The following is a 24,126-nucleotide window of genomic DNA, read 5'->3' on the forward strand; positions in this document are numbered from 1 at the left end:
AAAAAACAAACAGAGGACAATGGACAGTGGCGCAGTTTTCTAGAAGAGATCATTAATGCATGTCTTCAAACAGAGCCTAGATAGTGATTTGTCATGGAGTTTAAATTTGGATTCCTGCTGTGAGCAAAAGAAACTTTTCAGTTCTATTTGTTTAATTTTAATTAAAAAAAAACATTTAAAGAATAAAATGAATGGCCACAGAAAATGAAAAAGAAGAGGGAAGAGGCCGTAGTATATGGAAAATAAAGTATCAGTAAATAAACAGAGAATTTACAATTGCCATAATATTTAAAAAACATTACAGGTAGTCCTCGATTTACAAACACAATTGAGCCTCTAATTTCTGTTGTTAAGTGAGACATTTGTTAAGTGAATTTTGACCCATTTTATGACCTTTCTTGCCACAGTTGTTAAGTGAATCACTGTAGCCAATAAGTTAGTTTTAAGTGTGAAAAATAGTTTTTCAGTGCCACTGTAACTTTGAATGGTCACTAAATGAACTGTTGTAAATCGAGGACTACCTGTATTCCTGGTTTGTTTTACGTTATTTATCAACATTAAAACAGGCTTCTTGGTGCTTTCTTTACATCAGACATTTTCCCCTTAAAAACCATAACCATTTCAGTTTGTTTGGTTTTTTTCCCCTGCAGATTCGTTCCACGCTAGCAAAAGTGAAGCCTCTGTTATATAAAAAGGAATTCAACCATAGCATTGCAAATGGCACGCTGGATTCAAAGGTATGAAAGATTTTCTGTGTCGTGCAGACAATAAGATAGATCTCTTCTGCACAATAGCATGGATGACCTTCAGACTTGTGAAAGCCCCCCAGGAGCCAAAATTATGTTCATCAGACCAATCCACTCTCACCCGGCATTCAGCACGCTGCCAGATTTACCAAGTCTATACTATCCTTTAGGTTTGTCCTATTTTTCTTTCCTTTGAAATGACCAAGGATAGATCGATACGGGGTGGGCTGCTAACTAATTTTATATCTAGTTCGGCGAACTGGTAAATCCCACCTCTGGCTGGCCCCGCCCACCCTGACCCTCCCAGGAGTACCCACGTAGCCCATTTTGGATGCCAGGTAAGTACAGGGCCTGCAATTTAGCAGTTCGATTCTCACCGGCACAAGGTTGACTCAGCCTTCCATCCTTCTGAAATCGGTAAAACAACGAACCAGATTGTTGGGAAAAATACGCTGAGTCTGTAAACTGTTTAAAGAGTATTGCACAGCACTGTGAAGTGGTATATAAGTCTAAGGGCTATTGCTAAAACTTAGGGGAGCCAGCCTGTTGGAAGGTAGGCCCAAGGATCCCACAGGGGGCTGGGTGTGGAGGAAGATAGACACGGGAGGCAACTGCAGCACCCCTACAGTCAGTTGTAAAGCTGAACAGTTTACCAAACACCCAAATTTTGCTCACATCACTGCAGGGGTGCTGCAGTGGCCATAATTATGGGGCCAACTCATAAGTCACTTTGTTCAGTACCATCATAATTTTGAATAGTTGCTGAATGAATGGTCAGAAAAAATCTGATCAGTATGGGTTTGTGTGCTTGATTCCATACCCCAAAGGCTCTTGAAAACTGTTTGGCATTTGATAGAATGAACAGAATCTCCACATATCAGTTTCAAAATTCACATTACTTTAGAATGGCAGAATATTTCAATAGTGATTTTAGCTGTTCTAGATCCTTAGGAAGGATCGTCCCAGATAATGCTTTTTCCAAAGTTCTGAAGAAGATTCTTGGATGAGAAGCCAAACGTTTTCAAAACAAAAATCCCCCCAAGAAAGTCCAATTGCCTTTTGGAAAAGAGCAACCACATGACTGAGAATCTCCATAGACACTTGGGAAGGATCCAGTGATCAAAAGTATCAAATCTAGTCAGAGCCATCTGGTAGCCTAGATGTAAATAGGAACAACAATATTTTCAGAATGAACTCCTGGGCCTTGTCTGGATTTGTTCCTGTAGTTTTCTTTGCAAGATTTGCAAAAAACAGCTTGCTGTTTTCTTCTTCCTAGAGCTGAAACATTAGGACTGGTCCAGGCAGGTCCATCTACCTGGTTTCATGCCTTCTGCAGAAGGCAGAATCTCTGATTTCCTAGCCCAGTGTGTTACCAGCTGCACCAAACTGACTCTTAATAATGCAGTACTACTTTACTTTATTGTCATAAATGCCATCTTCAGTGTACATTATAACTATAAAAATAAAACACAAGCACACATCCTTAGAGTTCTATACAATTGAATTGAAACCCCCTGATATTGCATTAATATTGCACTATACAGTAAAATTCAATATAATTACTGCTCTGGGATAGAAGCTGTTTTTTCAGCCTATTTGTCCTTGTTTTTATTGTCCTGTACTATCTGCCAGGTGGTAATCGTTCAAAAAATGGGTGCCCAGGATGAGATGGATTCTTTAAGAATGATTTGAACTTTCTTAAGACTATAAAGCTCTTCCAAAGAGGGGAGAGAGCAATGATGTTAACCCTCTGGAGTGCTGTCCTATCTGCCCCTGTGCAATTGGCAAACCATATACAGGGGCAGTAAGTTAAAATACTCTCTATGGTGCAGCGGTAGAAGGTCACCAGTAGTTTTTCATTCAGTTGTTGTTTCCTGAGAAGTCTCAGGTAGTATAATCTCTGCTGGGCCCTTTTGACCAGTGCTGCAATATGAGAACCCCAGGTCAGGTCCTCTTTTATGATAGTGTTTTGGCCCGACAGCGGCCAGCAGAGCTGGCAGCAGATTCAGACAATGAGGAGGTTGGGGAGGAACATGGGCCATTCTGGAGTCTAGGGAAGGCTCTGATGAGTGTTCTGTGTCGAAGGCAGAGATGGGGCCAGGGCCGTGTGACAGTTATCAGCTGCCTTCAGAGTCGGACATCAGTGAGGCAGAAGAACAGCTGGAGCCTGTTCCCAGTGTGCACATGCACAGAGTTGCCAGAAGGAGGGAACAGCTGGGGAACAAGGGCCCACTTGGAAGTAAAGCCACTGGTAGACAGTGAATGGCCCCTCCCCTAGAGTCTAAAAGAGGAGCGAAAGGGGAGTAGGGCTTTGCAGGAAACAATTTGTTCATTCCGGCATGCTTGCCAAGTATAGCGGAGTCTGAAAGATATAGGCCTGGCCCCTCTCCAAGCCTGATAAAGGTCTGTAATTGAGAACTATCATGAAGGACTGTTGGCAGGGACATTGTTGGAGAGGAAATCCATTGTAAATCAAATAAAAGCGGCTTATCGGGACAAGGACTCAGTTTTATGTTGGTGGGGGAAGCCTAGGTCAGAACAGATAACACCCAGAAACTTGTCCTTCTGCATGGAGATTTGCTGATTAATCCCCACTTCTTGATTCTCTCCAATTTTGCCAAACTCAACCTGCTCCTGTACATTTTTTTTAAAAAGCTGCTAAGAGGACTACGGAACTCCATAATCCATGTGCTGTGCATTTTGTCACACTAGCAAAATAGCAATGTTGACAATTTGTCTTATAACCCTGGTGCTCCTTAAGCAAAGGTTACAAGGCTCTTATGAGTTCGGTGTTCATAAAGCATGTTGAGGCATTTTTGGCTTTGTACTTGCCTCTAATTCCCCTGTTCTGCAAACCTTGTCAGAATGAGTTTGCAGCCTGATGCATTCTTCCGAGTACTAATTAATCTTGTAGGCAGAAAAGATTGCCCTAAGGGAATTGGGGCTGTTATTTATCAGGTCCGTTGTGCGAATGCTTTCAAAAAATTAAACCCTGGGGAGCTGAGCAAATAGAAGATGATATTTTACTGCATGGGTTGAGAGGTGGGGGGGGAAAAAACATTTTTGCTAGAAGTTTAAATTCTCTTGGGTTCAGTGCATGGATGAAAGTATAGGTGGGACATTTGGCCTCAAAAATTCATGCTATCTATTCTCTGGTGACGTCTGTCTACCACTTACTCAGGTCTAGTCTAAAGATGTCACAGAATATGTGGCTGCATTGGGCCCAAGAAAAATAGAGGCCCTAAAAGAAGAGCAACTGGCATAAGTGAGTTATGGGTGAAACCTAAGGAGTGGTGGAGGCAGCCAACCTCCATCACTTCACCTTTGAGAAGACATATTGGCCAATGGGTTGGCTGTGGTGCCAGGATTATGAGCAGGACAATCTATTTATTGACTAAGTCAGCTTCCTGTTAGCCAGTGGCTATACCAGACTACTATAGAGAAAGTGTTTGGAGCAAATGGATCAACAACTTTTGATTATAAACATTTTGAAGATGAACTACCACAGCCATTTCCAACATGTGATGAATATATGATACCAGACATTGGGTGGAAGCCAATACATGTATTCAAGATTTGACCTTGCCAACATCATTACCGATATCATTATTGAATAATGGTTATAAGCTATTTACAGTGATTTTAACTGAGAAAATGAAGATGTTTTTACGTGACTTTATTTATGAAGATCACTGGGGATTTTTTTTTAAGCTAGTGGTGTGGTGGCTTAGAGGTAGAGCTCTCGCCTCACAATCAAGAAGCTGTGAGTTCGATCCTAGGTAGAGGCAGATATTTCTCTCTCTGGGCACAATGAGAATATATCTGCTGAAACAATCTCCGCATTGGCAACAGGAAGGGCATCTGGCCAGTAAACACTCAGCTCTATTCAGTTGCCCAAGACTCCACCCCGTGAGGGATTATGGGGTCTTTTAAAAGAAGATGATGACTGTGTTTTTTAACCTAAAGGGCAGCTGCAGGATAATATTAAAAGTGTATTGAAAATACGTGTAGTAAGAGTGAAAAAGAAGCACCATTTATTTTTTACAATGCAGAAAAAGGGTTTCATGATCTGAATGGGATTTTCTTGTTTAAAATTTTGAAGGATATGAACTTTATTTTTATCCTATATCCTATATTCCTATAAATAATTCAAAGCAGCAAACATATGATTCTTGACGAATGTATCTTTTCTTTTATGTATATTGAGAGTATTTGTACCAAGACAAATTCCTTGTATGTCCAACCACATGTGGTCAACAAAGAATTCAATTCAATTCAATTCTAGTCTAGTCTAGTCTAGGCTAATCTAATACTCTTTCCTCCTCCTATTTTACCTATAACAATAATCTTATGAGTTGTGACTTTGGTGAGAATTTTATCAAATGGATAATGATTCAGTTACAATTCACTTATTGAAAGTATACAGCAATAATTTATGCTTCAGAAAAGGCAAAGATAATTGTGAATGGGAAACCAGCAAAATCTGAAGCAATATAGAAAGGGACTAGACTAGGATGCTCCTTGTCACCATTGTTATCCATTTTTGCTTTGGAAGTATTGAATAGAGATATAAGGCAAGAAAGCAATGGGAATATTAATGGAAAAACTAAAGGATTTAGGGATTAAAGACTCGGACAGTGAGGAGGTTGGGGAGGAACATGGGCCAGTCCTGGAGTCTGGGGGAGGCTCTGATGAGGGCTTTGTGTTGGAGGCAGAGATGGGACCAGGGCTGTCTGACAGTTATCAGCTACCTTCAGAATCAGAGATCAGTGGGGCAGAAGAACAGCTGGAGCCTGTTCCCATTGTGTGCATGCACAGAGCTGCCAGGAGAAGGGAACAGTTAAGGAACAAGGGTTGACTCAGGAGTAAAGGCACAGGTGAATGGCCCTTCCCATAGGGAATAAAAAGGAGAGAAAGGGCAGTGGTGTTTGCAGGAGACAATGAGTTCATTTAATTAGGGTGAAGATTTGTTTCCATATCAAGTATTTTCTGCTACAGCATTGCGCTTGGAGGCTATCGGCCTGACAACTCTCCAAGCCTGATAAGGTCTGTGGTTGTAAATCACCCTTGAAAGACCGTTTGCCAGGACTTTGCTGGATGTGAATGACAGGAATTCACATTAGCCTAAGAAAAATGGGTTTTGTCAGGATGAGGAACCTGCTTTGTGATTTTGTGAAGCCTGGATCGGAAAACGTTTGAAGTTACAATGGCACTAAAAAAAAGTGACACGATCGTTTTTCACAGGGCCATTGCAGTAGCCAAATAATCACATGATTAAAATTCAGACCCTTGGCAACTGACTCACATTTATGATGGTTGCAGTGTCCCGGGGGTCACGTGATCTCCTTTTGCAACCTTCAGGGAAGCAAAGTCAACGAGGAAGCAAGGTTCACTTAACAATTGTATTACTATAGTTGTTAAGTGATTCACTTAACACTTCATACATAACAAGTTACAGTTGTTAATTGGTTCACTTAACAACTGTGGCAAGAAAGGTTGTAAAATGGGGGCAAAACCCACTTAACACTCTCACTTAGCAACAGAAATTTTGGGCTCAATTGTGGTTGTATGTTGAGGATTACCTTTATATGATACCATTCCCAACTCCAACAGACACCTATGCATTCATCATTTACTGCAGTGGCTCTTCCTCAATCTGTCAATGAGTAATCTGCATGAATATCCCCTTTAGGGGGGAAAACAATAAATCTGACACATTATAGTTTGTTTATTAGATTTATACCACAGTTTTATAGTACAGTTTGTTCAAGGTTGCATGCATAATGCTTCTGCCTCCTATTTTGCTATTGAACTGTATTCAGGACAACTTAGGTAGGGAAAAGGATGTTTTATATTAGAAAGAAGTAATATAAAAGGATCTTAATCATGGATGATAGGGTTATCAATATATAATCAAAGGGGAAACTTTGGAACTGCTGGGTATTCTAGTGATAAATTATATTTCAAATTAAGGTCGCTTAGAAAAATAATTCTGTTTACTTTTCCACCCTGGGAAAACAAATGAGGGAAATAAAGGCTCTGAAAGACCTCGTGTTGTTTCCAGTTTGGCATTGGTGTATTATTGGATTAACCATTCTTCCATTAATAAAAAATATTATAGTATGCATGCAATTTGGCTACGTTTTTACAGCACGTTTGGTTAACCATGCACACAAAAGAAAATACTTATTAAATTTCAGCATTGTGCAGTTCTATTAAGATTTCAAAGAATTTGAATGAATAATAAACTGCATCTGTCACTTGCAGCAAATTGTACAAATCAGTTTAATAAAAGGCAGACAGAGTCAAAAAAAAAAGGAAAAAAGAGAGAAATGGCAGAAGTAGGAAGAGCTGATGTATCCTTACTTCTTTTCTTCATTTTAGCTACATGTTACAGAATCTGGATTGGTCCCTGAGGAAGAGATGCTGTCTTCCAAGAACGAGGAGACCTTAAAAAAGATTAACAAAGCAGAAGAAGAATTAGTATGGATGAATAAAGAAAACGAAAAGCTAAAGATGAAGGTGTGCTTCCATTTTTGGAATTTCAAAAAAAAAATATTGTTGTGTCTTTAATACAGGAGATCCATTTTTATTTTATGATGAGTTTTTCAAGGTTATTTGATTCTTTATTGGTTTTGAAACTAATCCAACATGTGTAAATGGTTGAACTGATAAAACTATTTTTATTATTTTATTTATTAAATAGCCACCCATCTTGTGCGTGTGTGTGTATGTATGTATGCATGTATGTGTATGTATGTATGTATGTATGTATGTATATGTATATGTATATGTATATGTATATGTATATGTATATGTATATGTATATATATGAGACTCCAGGTGGCTTACCAAAAATAAAAACAATATAAAACAGCCAAACAGATTAAAACAATTTTTTAAAAAGGCAGATAGAAAGGCACTATAAAAATGTTACAAAATTCACAGTCAAATTCCGAAATTGAAGGAGCAGGGGGAAATATTACAAGGCTGAAAGTTCCCCCCTCTAAGACAGGGGTGTCAAACTCGATTTCATTGAGGGCCACATCAAGGTTGTATTTGACCTCAAGGGCTGGGGTGGGCGTGGCCAGCATAATATCACTTGTGTCGGGGGGCGCCTGTGGCGGCCCGAGTACTCTGCCAGTGAAAACAGGCTCCTGAACTATGTTTTCAACTGGGACGGCCTCCTGCAACCCTCTGCCAATGAAAATGGAGCTCAGGAGGGCCGTGCGCAGCCCTCTTGAGCTCCATTTTTGCTGCAGAGACACTGTGGGTTGGTCCTTTGCTGTTTTCAGGGCAGTCCCACGGGCCAAATCTAAGCACCTCACGGGCTGGATCCAGTTTGACACCCCTGCTCTAAGAGATATTCTTTGTATTTTAAAGAAGAGACCCTGTTTGTTCAACATGCTTACCCCAAAACGGGTCAATTGATCTGATTAAATACGAAAAGATTAAATTTGATTCCAAACAGAGCATATCATGCCCAGAGTGAACTAATTCCACCCCATGTCAATCAATGTTCTAAATAAACATAAATTTTCATACAATATTTCATACTGAGAACTTATTTATATGGTATGTGATACTCTAATATGGCATGTGATCCTTTTTTTTGAAAAAGAGAAATGATTTAAATAATCTGTCCTTTCATTGCGTCCTTTTCAGCTCGAAGCTTTAAGGGCCACCGGTGCTGAGTGTGTGAAGCATGGCTCCCGAAAGCTGCATGAGACTTACACAAAACGCTCTGAAGACCTGAAGAAAAGACACGAAGGAGTCATAAATACAATGAAGGTATGAAATGTAAGAGAGCCAGCTTGGTGTGGTGCTTACTAGGAGGCTGTGAGATCTAGTTCTGCCTTTAGGAATGAGGCCATGTGTTGTTGAGGGCATCTGCCATAGGAACGAGGATATCTGAGTTGTGGGGAGAAGATAAGGACAAAGCACTTCTGAAATCATGCCAAGAAAACTGCAGGTACGGTTGCCTGGAGTGTCATGCAAAGCACAGTTCTCCAGAAAGTTTTTGAGAAACTTTTGGATATTTTGAAAAGATGATTAGGGATGAGAGGACAACTCCAGGGGTATTCTACAACATTGTTTCATCCACACTTCAAAGCAAGCAGACTTACAAGCTAGTCTACATACTGACGTGAGCTTCACTGATCTACGTTAAAGAAAGTATTGATTGTTTTAAAGACATAGCGACTCATACATTGTTACAGAGAAACTCTCTCTATATATATAAATATGAATTGAACATGTTTCGATTTAAAAATGCAGACTATCCCAAAGACAAACCAGAATGGATTCTCGAATGGAACTTGTGAGAAATCAATCTGAATAAGAAAACAAACCGTTCCATTCACCCCAGCAAAATTGGTATTCACCGTCTCTCCCTGTACATTGGGCTACAGCATAGCTTTTCCTCTTCCAGTAATTCTCTTCATCACATGACAAGGCATCTAATATTTGGTCTCATGGAACAGAGTCATTGCTGTAGGGAAAAACAGAAACTAATGTTGTGAATGTTGTCTTGAGCTCCTGACTGAGAGGTGAAAGTCACAAACAAATCTCACGGAAATGGAATAGACCATTTAAAACAAGCCTTAAACATTTGTTCTCTTCCACAATTGTAGATTTCTCATATAGTAATATTTGAAATACCAATAAAGGAGAACATTTCAGGGTTGAAATAGGGATCCTTGGTGCTCTCTGAGCTTTGCTGTTCTCTTTACCCAAACTAAGTAACAACAACATCAAATTAGGTAACAACATCAGCACTAATGATGTTACCTAATTTGGGAAATGAACTGTCTGCAGGAAAACAACAAAGCTCAGAGAGCACTAAGGACTTTTAATATTCAAAGTACCTACTGTATGTTTAGATAAGTTCTTTGCCACTAAAATTCATGGCTAGACCTTTTTTCAAAGTTACAGACTTCAGGCACAATTTTACTCAACCCAGCCACCTCTCACTGGAAGATCATGTAAATTCCTCAAAAACTGTAACCTGCCTTGAGGTGTGAGCCTCTTCATTTATTTTTTTTGACCAGTGAGCCAAATTTAATACAAATACCAATGACCAGAATCTTTGAAACACAGTGCCTCTTTATGAAATTATCATGGACTAATTGTCTAAAGAGGGATTATTTGGAGAACTAGAAAAATAAGATTCCATGTTGCACTGGACCATCATGCACAATATTTGTCTGTATTTTTAAAAATATTGTACATTAAGGCAAAAATCTCAAGTCTCCCCTTCTATGACATAATAATAATGAGAATACTTAAGAATTGTTGATAGTAGACATGGTAGTATCTAGAGACAGCAGAATAGAGGAGAAAGAATTAGAGAAAATCACAAATTACACAAAGACCTGCAAATAGAAGTAGAATGACTGTGACAAAAGAAAGCAAAAATAGTACCAATAGTACAATTTTGCTGCTAGTGGGTAAGGGTGACATTATCATTACTATCCCCATCAAGCTCAACTCTATAATTTTGCTATTTTCCAGTTGGGAACTTTGTGTATTCCATATAATTAAAGCACTTTTTAAAAAGATGATAGGCCATCATAGAGGATAGACATTTTTCTAAATCAAGTTTAGTGTTAACATTTTAGTTTTGTGTATTTCTTACCTCAGAATATTAGTCAGTTCCACCCTCAGTTTTTGGCAGTTGTGGTTGGAAGGGATTCCAAGTAGGAATCACCAAAGAGAAACTGAGAACTCCAGACAAATCTGTGATGTCAGGTTGTCCACTATGGGGAACAGGTCCTTATAGAGTTTTCTGAAAATAGGACTGGCCTATGGCTGTATTCAGGAACGTGGTGGCTCAGTGGCTAAGACGCTGAGCTTCTCAATCAGAAAAGTCGACCGTTCGGCAGTTCGAATCCCTAGCGCTACGTAACGGAGTGAGCTCCTGTTACTGGTCCCAGCTTCTGCCAACCTAGAGGTTTGAAAGCATGTAAAAGTGCAAGTAGAAAAATAGGGGCCACTTTGGTGGGAAGGTAACAGCATTCCGTGCACCTTCAACATTTAGTCATGCCGGCCATATGACCACGGAGACGTCTTCAGACAATGCTGGCTCTTCGGCTTTGCAACAGAGATGAGCACCATCCCCTAGAGCCAGAAACAACTAGCACCTATGTGTGAGGGGAACCTTTACCTTTACCTTATGGCTGTATTCAGAGTGCTGGTGTTACTGACACCAAGCGTCAGTTTGTGTGCCTTGCCTTGAGCTAATAGCATGATACAATCTGTTTCTAAATTCTTCAGAGCCCTGATTTCGCTTTCTAATTGCAGGCCCGCAACCTTGAGCAAGAGCAGATCTTAAAGCAAAGCACAGACAGCCTCAGACAGCTAAGCACACAGCTGAATGAGAAATATGGCCAGATTGAAGAACTGGAAAAACGAGTACAAAGGATGAAAGAGGTGAAATTGAAGTCGTGTCGGTCACGTACGTTTGTGGCTCCTGTTTCGCCATGTCCCAATGACTGCCAAAGCTTCCTAACCATTTCAGCGGCCTTTTTTTTTAAATGAAGAAACACAGGCATTCCTTGACTTACAGCAGCCACTGAAAAAAGTGACTTATGACTGTTTTTCACACTTATGACCGTTGCAACATCCCTATGGTCATGTGATCAAAATTCTGAAGCTCGGCAACTGGCTCATACTTATGACTGTTGCAGTGTCCTGGGGTCACGTGATCTCCTTTTGTGACCTTCTGACAAGCAAAATCAAAGGGGAAGCCAGATTCACTTTAACAACCATGTTACTACCTTAACAGTTGCAGTGATTCATTTAACAACTGTGGCAAGAAAAGTTGCTTTAAAACTGCAATGGAAATTTTGGGCTTCGTTGTGGTTGTAAGTCAAGGACTACTTGTATATACATAGTATTGTTAGTTGTACTACTCATGTCAGGTCAAATACTGCGATATTTTTTTATGAAACTGATGATTAATTTCACACTTTTCAACTGGTGAAGCTTTTTTTACCTTTTCTTTTCAAGCCGGAACTAGAAATGACAAATATTTACATGTTCCTTACTAATAAGTAGATTTTTGCATGACACTCTCTATTTGACATTAAAGTCTGTGACAGTGTGTGGGATCTGGAGGCAAGAAACCATTTTTTAATGTAGGTGTTTAACAGAAAGCTGTTGAGGTGAGCTATCATTTCCCCAGGAAACAGAAGAAAGCCAATTTGTGACAGCCATCTGAACTCCTACAATATTCATTCTTTGTTGTTATTGAAACATCCCGGCAAGGCCTTTTATCTCAGTGGATTCACTAATAAGCAGTGACACTTGTGAAGCAAACAGAGTTACTGCAATAAGTGTGTTATCTAAAAATCCAAGTCACCATATGCTTCTGTAATTACGTTGGAAGCCAAAGGAATCACATTCCATTAATAGAATCTGAGCAAAGGATTTGGACTGAGAAGCTTTGGAAATGGGAAGCGATCAAATACATGATGTTCACCTCTGGTCCTGAAACAGCTAAACTCATCAAAATTATAGTTGTAGCATTCTCAGTTGTGACAAGTTTCTGGTTAGGTAGGCTTCCTTTACTAGATGGAACTGCCCTCTCTGGCAAGATACTAAAACATCAATTTGTTTCTAAAGATTCCCTTTTTGTTTAAGGTGGCCTGGAGTTTGAAATAACATTTCATCCAACACTTTGGATTAAGCCTAAATTAACAAAGCATAGTTGCTCTGTTTGCAGGATGAGCTAAGCTGGATTCTTTGTTGTGTTTCTGCCTTCTCCAAATGCTAAAGGAAATAGAGTCTGGCTTCCCAGCATGCACTTGTTTTGAGAGTTCAGGCTGATGGGTAAAGGGTTTGGGTCAGCTTCAAACAATATAATTGGTATTTGTCTCTCCGACCATTAGATGTGGCTAGAGAGCAACAACAGTATATAAAGATCGTATATTGAGGCATATTTGTCCCTCCAGCCACTAGATGGGGCTAGAGAGCAACAACAGTATATAAAGATTATATGTAGGGGCATGACAACTACTTCGAGATGTCCAATCCTAGTTGGACATGTTACATAAAACATGCCCCTCATAGAATCTGAGAGAAATGAAGGCATCATATTTTAAGAAAGATTCAGACAAACTGAAGAACAAAAAAGGAGGATCAGAAAACTGGCAAAACTGACATGGGGAGACTGAGGAAATGGATATGTTTACTTTGAAAACAGAAAATGTTTAAAAAATATTTTTTTCAGGTTATTGAATGAAACCATTTTTAAAATGATTTAAAAGGAAACATCAATGTTAAGAAAACTGTTCCTAAGAATAACAGTAATTCATTTTGGAAAAAGTGCAGAGAAGAGCAACTAAGACAATTAAAGGCTTGGAGACTAAAACATATGAAGGACGGTTGCAGGAATTGGGTATGGCTAGTCTAGTGAAAAGAAGGACATGGGGTGGCATGATAGCAGTGTTCCAGTATTTGAAGGGCTGCCACAAAGGAGAGGGGATCAACCTATTCTCCAAAACACTAGAAGAAAAGACAAGAAACAGTGGATGGAAACTAATTAAGGAGAGACGTAATCTGGAATTAAGGAGAAACTTCCTAACACTGAAAACAATGAACCAGTGGAACAGCTTGTCTTCAGAAATCGTAGGTGCTTCGTCACTGGAGGTTTTTAAGAAGAGACCGGACAATCACTTGTCTGAAATTGTGTAGGGTTTCCTGTTTGAGTAGGGGATAGGAGTAGCAGACCTCCAAGGTCTCTTGCAGGGTGGGGTCTGGGCAACTGAATGGAGCTGAGTGTTTACTGGCTGGATGCCCTTCCTGTCTACAAGGCGGAGTATTTTTCAGCAGATATAGTTTCAGCGTGTCCATCATCTGCCTCTACCTAGGATCAAACTCACAGCTTCTTGATTATGAAGCGAGAGCTCCACCTCTAGGCCACTCAGTTTGATTCCCTCATATAGCTAGGAGATTTAGAGATGACAGGGACAAGAGAGGGTTACAAAGGGCACCCCAGATTTTCTTCCACACATACAGGGTCTCCTGAGCAGGAGGTTGAACTACAGTAGAAGACCTTCAAGATCTCTTCCAGCTCTATTCTGATGGTAACCTTAGACTAAAGGAAGGGTGAACTGCCCTAGATTAAAAACATTCAAGTAGATTCTGGTCAAACCCATTTTAATATGGATTCCTGTCCCCAGCAGATGTTTAGGATACTGTAGGATGACTTTATCTCTCCTCTTCCAGCAATGAGGGTTTGCATATCTGCAGTTTGCCAGGAATTGTGGTCATCCCTGAAAGTGAATGATGAGGAATGCTTGAACTTCGGATGATGATGATGATGATTGCTAAAGAAAAGTGTACAGTAGGCACAATCCTTGTTCCTTTGCCCTCTTTAGGAAAAGAAAACACTGGATGAAAAGAAACAGCTTTTAAAAAAGAAGTTGCATCAGATGATGTCAAAAGCTGAGAATGCTCAAAGGTTAGTGAACTTCACAAAAACTTTTTTTTTTTTAAAGCTCAAAACCTAAATCAATAGTGGCCTTTAAATACTTGCCAGGTTTTTAAAAGCAGAGGAGAATCTTTGTGTTAATAAAAGATAGACCACTCTGTAAATTATACAAGAGCTGAAAGAAAAATGTAAATCTATAAAATGACATGTTCTCACCTGATCTCATAAGGAAATACTGTTTGATGGTATCATTCAATACAAGTGGGATAGACTGCATCAAATATACCCCACTCCTAGGTCAGAAACTCTGGAAAATCTGCACATGATAGATGGTGGGAGTAGCTCTTCTCTAGCTCTTCTCTATCTTGACTTCAAATGCCTCCCATTACATCTCAGGCTATAGACTGTGTAGTCTGTATACAATTGCATCTTTTACAAAACAGCATGTCAATCCCATTCCAGTAGGCAAATTATCAATAAAAAAGAGTTGATTTGCAAAGTGAGGCTATAGAACGTACACGGTACCAGAGGATAAAGCAGAGGTTCAGGATTTTGGAGAGGAAAAGAAGCACAAAAGAGACTTCATATAATACCCTGTTTCCCTGAAAATAAGACCTATCCTGAAAATAAGCCCTAGTGTCTTTTTATGTGTGCGCCTAATAAAAGCTCTACCTCCCAAATAAGCCCTACTTAAAAGCACAGCTATCCAGCAGCCCATTCCATCTGGTTGCTTGCAGTGCCGCGACCACAAGGTAAGGCAGAGGGATGGTAGAACTGCCCCCATGCCCTGTACCGGTTTACCTCAGCGCCCCTGCAGCCAGGCCATCCATGCTCTGATACCTGCCTCATGGCGGTAGCACTAACAGCCACGTGCAGCAGGAGCCCACATGGTTGCTGGTCCACTTCTGCTTACTAGTGGCCGCAACGGAGCAGGAGACTAAGTGGTGTGTTGGTGCCACGGCCACGAGGCAAAGCAGGTGTTGGGGCATGGATAGCCTGGCTACGGGAGCCAGGTTTGGAGCACATGGAGCAGCTCCACCTTCCCTGCCTTGCGGTGGTGGCACCGGTACACTCCGCAGCCTCCTGCCCAGCTGCGAGGAAGCAGAAGAAGTGGGCCTCCTGTACATGGGAAAAAATAAGACACCCCCACCCCAAAATAAGCCCTAGTGCTTATCTTGGGTCCCAAAAGAAAATAGGACCCAGTCTTATTTTCAGGGAAATTTGGGTAGTTGCACATAATGCAATCACATTAACCAATCGCAAATTTAGAACTTAAATGGAGCAGCAAGGGTGACGTTATGCTTATCTAGAGAAGACTGGTGTGACTCAGGGGAGATGAAGGAAGAGGGAACAAATCTGGCTGCCTGATAGTCATGAAGACATGCAATGGTTTATTCTTTGATTCTTAACATGAACATTTCATCACCATTTGCCCATTTGGTCAATAAGAAAGTGTCCATCTTCCATAAAGTTCATGCAAATTTTCTCAATGGCTTTATTCCAATTAGTCTTCATCTTTCTTCCTTTGATGCTTTTCCAGTGCATGCATTAGCTCAGTGGTCCCCAACCTTTTTTGTGCTGCAGCCCGGTACCAGCATCACAAAATCATCCGCGGCCCGGTACCAGCATCAGCACGCATGGCAAGGCGAGCCGAGCGACTGGCCAGCCAGCCGTCCCCCGCTTCTCCCCACCACCTTCAACTCCTCCTTTGTATCTGTGTCGATGGGCTTCGGGACGGCTTCGGGACGGTCGCTCGGCTCGCCTTGCCATGCGTGCTGAAAGAATCCTCGCGCCTTAGTTTTGTTCGAAGCCGCCCCCCTCCTCAATGAAACTAAGGCGCGAGGATTCTTTCAGCACCCAAACGCCGCTTTCTACCTGGAAAAGCTCACCGGAAGCACTTTTTCATCAAAACAAGATGGTGGCGCCCAGCAAACCGGCGGCCCAGTAGAAATTGTTCCACGGACCGGTACCGGTCCCCAGACCGGTGGTTGGGGACCCCTGCATTAGCTGATTTCTCTTTCTCCTTTGTTCCAGCTGTGTAAAAGTTCAGTCAGAGATGTGTGTTCTTCAGGAGCAAATTACTCACCTGGATCACGTCATCCATTCTCAGCACCAACACTTGCACAATCTGATTCACCAGGTTTGAATCATCTATTTCAATATCCTAGGAGCCAAGCCATTCTCTGAGTTTAGGTCACCATGTGGTGAAATCATCTTCATGTATGTGCGAGAAGGAAGGACTGAGAAATAAGGGGGATTAGCAGATTTACAGAAGACCCCTCCCTTCAACATGTAGGAACTGAAAAGGGAGATGTTGTAACCATTATACAATTCTTCCTTTGCACAGGATAATTTTCTGTTAATATTTCCAATTATTTGGCCATTAGTCAATTAAAACACTTCAATCAGACTATTATTGCTTTTGATTTGAATATGAGCAAATCTATTCGTGTATTGCAGTCATGCATTTATATTTAAAAGTTATGTTGAAATATAATACTTATTATACATACATGTACACCCATTACATCACAATATAGGATTAATGTAGTCTAATTTTTAAATAGCTCCTGCTGTTGTGCTCTGTAATATTGTATAACTATCTGATTAATTAACACAATTAACTGCATATCTGTCTCAAATATTTGAGATGCAGATATTTGGGAGAAAAAGTTATCCAATTAATCATTGGACAAAATACAGAAAAATATAAAAACAGAAAAAGGGGCACTTTTGAAGATAAAAATCATGAAAGCTCAAGAAGCAAAGAGAAAAGTTATATCTCTAATCATATATAGGCAGTTCATTATGAATATTAAAACTAAAGTCAAAAGTTTTAGTCTGTCCTTTTTTGTATTTTTAATACACATCTGTATATTTTTTTCCTCAAAAACACACCCACCCACTCACATGTACACACTCACCATCCAAAGGAGTAACTAAGTGAAAATTGTTGGCAAAAATTATAATATGCCAAATTGTAGCTGTATTTTTTAGAAGGATAATGTCTTGTAGTTGTCAAACTTTTCATCCTCATGTGACTATGGACCAATTATTCTCTGTCACAAAGTGGTTCTTTCTGTGAGAGAAAAAATGAAGGGGTTTATATAAAAACACCTTGAGCTGAGGAGAAAAGGTGGAACATAAACCTAAGTTATTTTTCATTCAGTTTTGAAAAAATAAGATTTAAAATCAATTACATAACAGATGTTTATTTATTCCGTTTATTTGTTGCCTCAGTAAACTGCAGGCAGCATACAGATATTAATGATAAAAGCAATAATGTAGTAATGTTGAACAAATATGGCAATACGAGTAGCTATCTAACACTTGTATGTTCAAAGTTCAAAGATGACTTAAGAGGAAGCCCACTTCCATATTATTTTAAGGCATTTGAGACAACCTATTGTGCTTAATATAGAGGTAGTCCTCAGCTTATGTATGACTGGTTAGGGTTCGAAGTTATAATGGTCCCAAAAATAGGACTTACGATCTGGATTTGACTGATGGTTCCCTCCTCAGTCATGTGACCAAATTTCAGATGCTTAGCAACTTTGGTCATATTTACTGCATTTGCAGCATTTCTCGGTCATGTGATAGCACTTCTGTTTTTTGGTAAAATGATGTCCATAGCGCATCCATTGGTTTATTTAATGACCGCTACCAAAAAACATTGTAAAATCAGATTTGCCATATGACTGACTTTGTTTTACTATTGTCACAACTGTATTGGGCTGGCTCCATAAGGTTATATGCTGAGGACTGCCTATAATTCTAGATAAATCTGAAAATACTTTTGATTGTAAATGATATGATTCTATAGTACATCATTCTTCAAACTTCGGTATACACACACACACACACACACACACACACTCACACTCACATACATACACCCACATATACCACTCCGTAAGATTCGAGAAGTATCTAGTACGCGTTTCGATGAAGTCTCATTCATCATCTTCAGGCTTTGTCTCCGGCTCTGTGCTTCTCAGAGTAATGGAGATTGCAGCTGCTTCCTCCTTTTAACTGCCAGTGGGGGTGGGACTTGATTGGATGGGGGCTTGGCTGTGTTCTGATTGGGTGGGGGTGTGTTCTCATTGGTAGGGGTTTGGCTGTGTTCTGATTGGTTGGGGGTTAGCCCGTGTTCTGATTGGTTGGAGGCGTGTTCTGTTCAGGTGGGGGCTTGGTTGTGCTCAGGTTAGTCTTAGTTGCTGGGGGATTTGAGCTGGAGAGTTGTGATCTTGCTGTTTGGCTTCTAGTTCGTGGTCCTGCTGCATCTTCATAGTGGGTGTCGGTTTGCTTCATGTATGGCTCAGAGGGGTTTGAAGTGGGTAGTGATGCAGCTGCAGTGCAGCTTCTGGTCCATGGTCGTTTCTCATTTTCTGAATGGGTGGGAGTCTGTTTTCTACATGGAAGTGTGGTGGTGGCATCTTGTGTGGCTCTCATGGGTGTGGGTTCGGTGTCCTTCTTCATGTTAGGTACTCGTCTGTTCATGAGGGCGGGTTTCCAAATGGCTGGAAGGCGGGAGGTGTCATCTCGTTTGTTCATGCTGTGTGGGCGTTTTTCTATCTCTATGGCTTCTCTGATTATTCTGCTGTTGAAGTGTTCGGTTTTGGCGATAGTTCTGGTATTTTTAAAATCAATTTCATGTCCTGTGGCTTTGAGGTGTTGGACCTCTTCCCTGAGAAGCACAGAGCCGGAGACAGAAGCCTGAAGATGATGAATGAGACTTCATTGAAACGTTGCCTAGATACTTGAATCTTACGGGAGAAAACCCGAACAACCAAAGATCCACATACAAATACCCGAGAACCTCAGAAAATATATATATATATATATATATATATATATATATATATATATATATATATATATATATATATATTCTTAAGTTTTCATGGGTACTTACATGTATGGTATTCAGCTTTGTTCAGGTATTTTCCCACGTCATTATAGTTGTGCTTTTAAAGTTGTAGCAACGTATCAGGCTTCTATACAGACGAACACAATACAGAAGCCTGATGATGGCAGATGAGATTCTGCTGAAACGTTGCTACAACTTTAAAAGCACAACTATAATGACATGGGAAAATACACGAACAAAGCTGAATACCATACATACATACATACATACATACATACATACACACACACACATACATACATACATATATTTGTAGATTTTGTAAGATTGAGATTCTCAATCTTACACGGGAAAAGACCCGAACATGCCAAGACCTATATGTATGTATGTATGTATGTATGTATGTATGTATATGTATATGCATATGTATATGTATATGCATATGTATATATAATTCTGGCAATGTGAAATATTACTCTGGAGTGGTTCCTGCTGTGAAATAATCTCATGAATTTTGAAGGCATGGACTTCGAAGTTTCTTCTAGCAAATTTTGCTACTAAATAATTTTTCCACATTGTTTTAGATCGAGGGGCTGAATAATGAACTGAAATATCAGGATGAAAGAATAGAAAACTTAAAAGACCAGGTAGCAGTGCTTCAAGTAAAGGTAAAGTTATTATTATTATTACTATTATGTTTCGGCAGACTGTCAGCCAGATCTTTAGACTGGATTTGCCATTTTTATCCACCTACCAAGGACCTGGAATAGTCAAATGTTGTGTGATGGTGTTAAAGTTATTGTTGCTGCAGGATGTAAGCTACTCCAAACAAAGTCCCAAAGGTGCTTTTACAAAAGGCAATTGGACTTTTGGGGGGGTGTTCCTTGAAAACATTTCACTCCCCATCCAAGAAGCTTCTTCAGTTTTGTACTGAAGAAGCTCTTCTTGGATGAGAAGTGAAACATTTTCAAGGGGGAAAAAACAATAAAATCCAGTTGGCTTTTTAAAAGCATCTTTGGGAAAACCATGACCTGGATGATTGAGAATCTTCATAAACATTGTTCCAAATAAAAGCTGCCTTTCGCAATTGACTGATGGTGATTTTTTCCATGCTTATATTCTTCAAGTAGTTCTCCAGATGTTTCGGAATTGCACCCAGTGCATCTATTACTACTCTTGATACTATCTTTGCTTTCTTTTTCCACAGTCATTCCACTTCTGCTTGTATTGTTTTTATTGTTGCTCTTTGAAAACTCAGACCTGTTCTATTCATTATGCTGAATCATTCCTCCCCATCACCCCCCAAAGTCTGCATGGATCAATTTCAGGACACATCGTTTTTGATACACTTTCCTAAACATTATGGCAAGCCTTCTGTATGCTCCAACAGAATACAAGAATGTTGCAAGATCTAAATCAGATTCAGTCATTTGGTTTTTCAGTGTTCTCAGTAATTAGGAATTTGCAAGATCAAGTTTAGGCGTTGCTGTCTCTACCGCAAGGGTGCCTGTCTTGTGATGACATTTATGAGGCATTTCTACAGGTAGTCCTCAAATTAAGACCACAGTTGAACAGAACATTTCTGTTGCTAAGTGAAACATTTGTTAAGTGAGTTTTGTTCCCCTTTATGGCTTTCCTTGCCACATAAATGCTGTTATTAAGTGAATCATTGCAGTTGGTAAATTTGTAACAGGGTTGTGAAGTGAAACTGGTTACCCCACTTTGCTTGTCAGAAGGTCACAAAATAACCCCGGAACACTGCAACCGTCATAAATATGAGCCATTTGCCAAGCACCTGAATTTTGATCCTGTAACCAAGGGGATGCTTCAACGGTTGTAAGTGTGAAACACTGTCGTGACTCACTTTTTTCAGTGATGTTGAAACTTTGAACAGTCACTAAATGAACTGTTGTAAGTTGAGGACTACCTGTGTTTATCCCATCTTTTTAGTTAGTTGCAATTTGCTGGTATCCTATAGAACCACGATGGCGAACCTATGGCACGCATGCCACAGGTGACACGCAGAGCCATTTGTGCCAGCACATGAGCTTCAAGCAAACTTACCTCACTCCGCATGTGCATGCCTCACAGCTGATTTTCAGCTGGTTTGAGGCCTTTTTGGCCTTCAAAAGTCTTGAGGAAGGCTTCTGCAAGCTTGTACAAGCTTTGTAGGCTGAAATCTAGCCCCGTTTTGTCACTTCCGGTATTTTCAGAAAAACAGGAAGTGATGAAACGGGGCTAGATCTCAGCCTACAAAGCTTGTAGAAGCCTGCAGAAGCCTTCCTCAAGCCTTTGGGAGGCTGAAAAAGGCCTCAAACTGGCCGAAAATCAGCTGTGAGGCGCAGTGCAGGTAAGGGGCCATCGTGGGTGAGTGGGTGGATTGTGCACGCATGCATAGGGAACATGGGGGAGCACGCTTGCCTTCTGGGTGCTGGCATGTGAGTGAGAGTGTGCAAGTGCATGGAATTTTTCACACAGGAGCCCAGAAAGGTTAGCTACCACTGTTATAGAACATGCAGGCAAAAAAGCTGAGCATCGATCTGTCTTAATATTTGAGGTTCATATGATGTATATATTTATATAATTTCTAGAACAAGGAACTGAAGTGTCAAGTGGAATTCTACAAGAGCCAATCAAAACCAAAAATTTCCAAAGCTGTTTGCACAAGGTACGTTATTTTTATGGTGGTTTAACGATTACATCTTTAGAAACGCTAAAGTTCTTTTGATTTGAAAGACTAAACACCAGCATATGTGGGCTTCTTTCTTTTCTCCCAACCCTGCCAAAAAATGTCTGAAAATTTTCAAAGCTTCAACATGGATTTATCAAGAACAGATCATGCCAGACAAATCTTACTGCATTCTTTAACAAAGTGACAAAATTGGTGGACCAGAGCAGGGGTCTCCAACCTTGACAACTTTAAAACTTGTGGACTTCAATTCCCAGAATTCCTGGCTGAGGAATTCTCAGAGTTGAAGTCCACAAGTCTTAAAGTTGCCAAGGTTGAAGACCCCTGGACCAAAGGAGTGTTGTGGTTGTTATCTATTTGGACTTCAATAAAGCAATTGATAAAGTAGACCGCAACCTACTACTTGATAAAATAGAAAAATGTGGGTTAGACAGCATCACCAACAAATGGATTCATTAACTGACTAATCAACCGCAGTCAACATGTAGTCCTCAATGCAACTGCACCTATATGGAAGGAAGTAGGGGTACCCCAAGCAGTGGGGTACCCCAACGATCTGTTTTAGGCCCAGTAGTCTTTAGCATCTTCATCAATAATCTGGATGAGCGGATAGACAGGATACTCTGCTAAACAACTAATTCCCACAACACTGTCAGCGTATTGACTAAGACTGTATTATTACTATTGTTCCCCTCATCCTTTCTAGTACCTATCTCTTCCTCTTATGACTATAACCATGTTGCTTGTATCTTTACAATTTATATTGTTTTATTTGTTGCCTGGTATGATTTGATTGCTTATTGTACCCTTTGACCATTATTAAGTGTTGTACCTTATGATTCTTGACTCGTGACAAAGGTATCTTTTCTTTTATGTACACTGAGAGCATTTGCACCAAGACAAATTCCTTGTGTGTCCAATCACACTTGGACAATAAAGAATTATATTCTGTTCTATTCTGTCCTGTTCTATTCTGTTCTATTCTATTTGCAGATGACACCAAGCTGGCAGGAATAGCCAACAGTCCAGAAGATAGGCTTTCAAAAGGGTTTAGATTGGGAAAGGATAGTCTTAACAAGTAATATATTAATTACTAGCTTGATACCCATGCTTCACTATGAAACGGTGTGGTTGGGCTTAGTTCTTGGGGAGGAAAATCAGGGGAAAAAATTCTTCCTCTGCCTACCAGCATCCATCGGTATTCATCTGGCTAGCCTCTTGTCAATGTGTGAGAGAGTTGAGGGCTGTTTGGAAACTGAAATAGTATTTGCTGTGTGAGCAAGAAGGAGACAGCAAGGAGCCTGGGCATGGCTTAGCTCAACTATTCTGTACTAAAGCTGCTTAGCGCTCTGAATCTGAAACTCCTCTCCTCTGCTTGTGTTTTGCATTTGGAACAGATTTCTTTTCAGGTAGGGAGGGGGAGTAGAAATCCTTAGCATCAGAGCATGTTACTAATAATAATAATAATAATAATAATAATAATAATAATAATAATAATAATAATAATATATGAAATACTAATGCTCTGATGGTCATTTCAAAAAATCCTTTCTTAGTGAGCACTTAGAAGCCAAATTTCAAGTTTGTAGGCTTTACAGTTCTGGAGTTTTTCTGATGATACGTGAGTGATTATTTTGCTTTTATATAGACAGATAATAACTTTTGGAAGGCAATCACTATTTTTATCTATGATCCTAAACTTGGTTACTAATTTAACTCATTTTATGGTTAACATGATACATTGGATTATAAAATAATCAATCCGTTCCCACAAAGTTTTTAAATCCTGAGATTAAAACAATCCTAGGTTAGCATGGTGTACATATGAAGCCCCCGGACCTGGTTAAGCTTGTTGGATTTCAGCAGCCAATGTACAAGCTGAACTTCTTGTGCTACAGGTTGTGTATGAAAAATTCCACGAGCTGGGCTAGACAATGGAGTAGTTGACAGGATATGTAGAGCTCAGTGTTTTTCCTATGAATTAGCTCGCAAAATTTTTGCTCTATGAATCAACCGAAGGACTAAACCTCTGCAGTGTGCAGATTCTCCAGAAGGTGGAGACAAAGATATAGTAATTTGGTTTGAATTTTTCAAAATGTTGTTTGCTACTTTAATTTCCTGCTTCAAAATGATTTTTTAGAAAGATTTCTAAAAGTTGAATTCCCTTTTCAACCTGTCATCTTTTGACTGAATATTATCAAAGGCTGTGTGTATGTTAATGCAGTACATTAACAGCTACCTTTAACAAAAAAGCATGTACAATTCTTTCTATAAAATTAATGGGCTTGTAGAAAAGTACCCTGTTTCTCCAACAATACGGCCTCCCCCAATAGGAAGTCCCAGCATGTTTTATAGGCATGAAATGAAATTAAGCCCCTCCCCCCAA

The 24,126-nt window shown here is 39.9% G+C and overlaps 1 protein-coding gene and 1 long non-coding RNA gene across 4 annotated transcripts in view; one reads left to right on the plus strand and one right to left on the minus strand.

Moving 5' to 3' along the window:
• Positions 1-24,126, minus strand: part of LOC148127445 (uncharacterized) — a 475,162-nt gene that overhangs the window by 119,665 nt on the left and 331,371 nt on the right. The window lies entirely within an intron of this gene.
• CCDC68 (coiled-coil domain containing 68) overlaps positions 1-24,126 on the plus strand; it is a 49,872-nt gene that overhangs the window by 23,103 nt on the left and 2,643 nt on the right. For all 3 annotated transcript variants that reach the window (XM_087927481.1, XM_087927483.1, XM_087927482.1), the window contains exons 3-10: positions 651-737; positions 7,131-7,268; positions 8,412-8,537; positions 11,049-11,177; positions 14,129-14,211; positions 16,216-16,321; positions 19,636-19,719; positions 21,643-21,719. In XM_087927481.1, the coding sequence (XP_087783607.1) occupies positions 651-737; positions 7,131-7,268; positions 8,412-8,537; positions 11,049-11,177; positions 14,129-14,211; positions 16,216-16,321; positions 19,636-19,719; positions 21,643-21,719 (830 nt within the window). The remainder of the gene's footprint in view (positions 1-650; positions 738-7,130; positions 7,269-8,411; positions 8,538-11,048; positions 11,178-14,128; positions 14,212-16,215; positions 16,322-19,635; positions 19,720-21,642; positions 21,720-24,126) is intronic.

The sequence above is a fragment of the Pseudonaja textilis genome, chromosome 2 (assembly GCF_049901715.1).
Source record: "Pseudonaja textilis isolate UNSWEBS1 chromosome 2, rPseTex1.2, whole genome shotgun sequence".
Taxonomy (NCBI): Eukaryota; Metazoa; Chordata; class Lepidosauria; order Squamata; family Elapidae; genus Pseudonaja; species Pseudonaja textilis.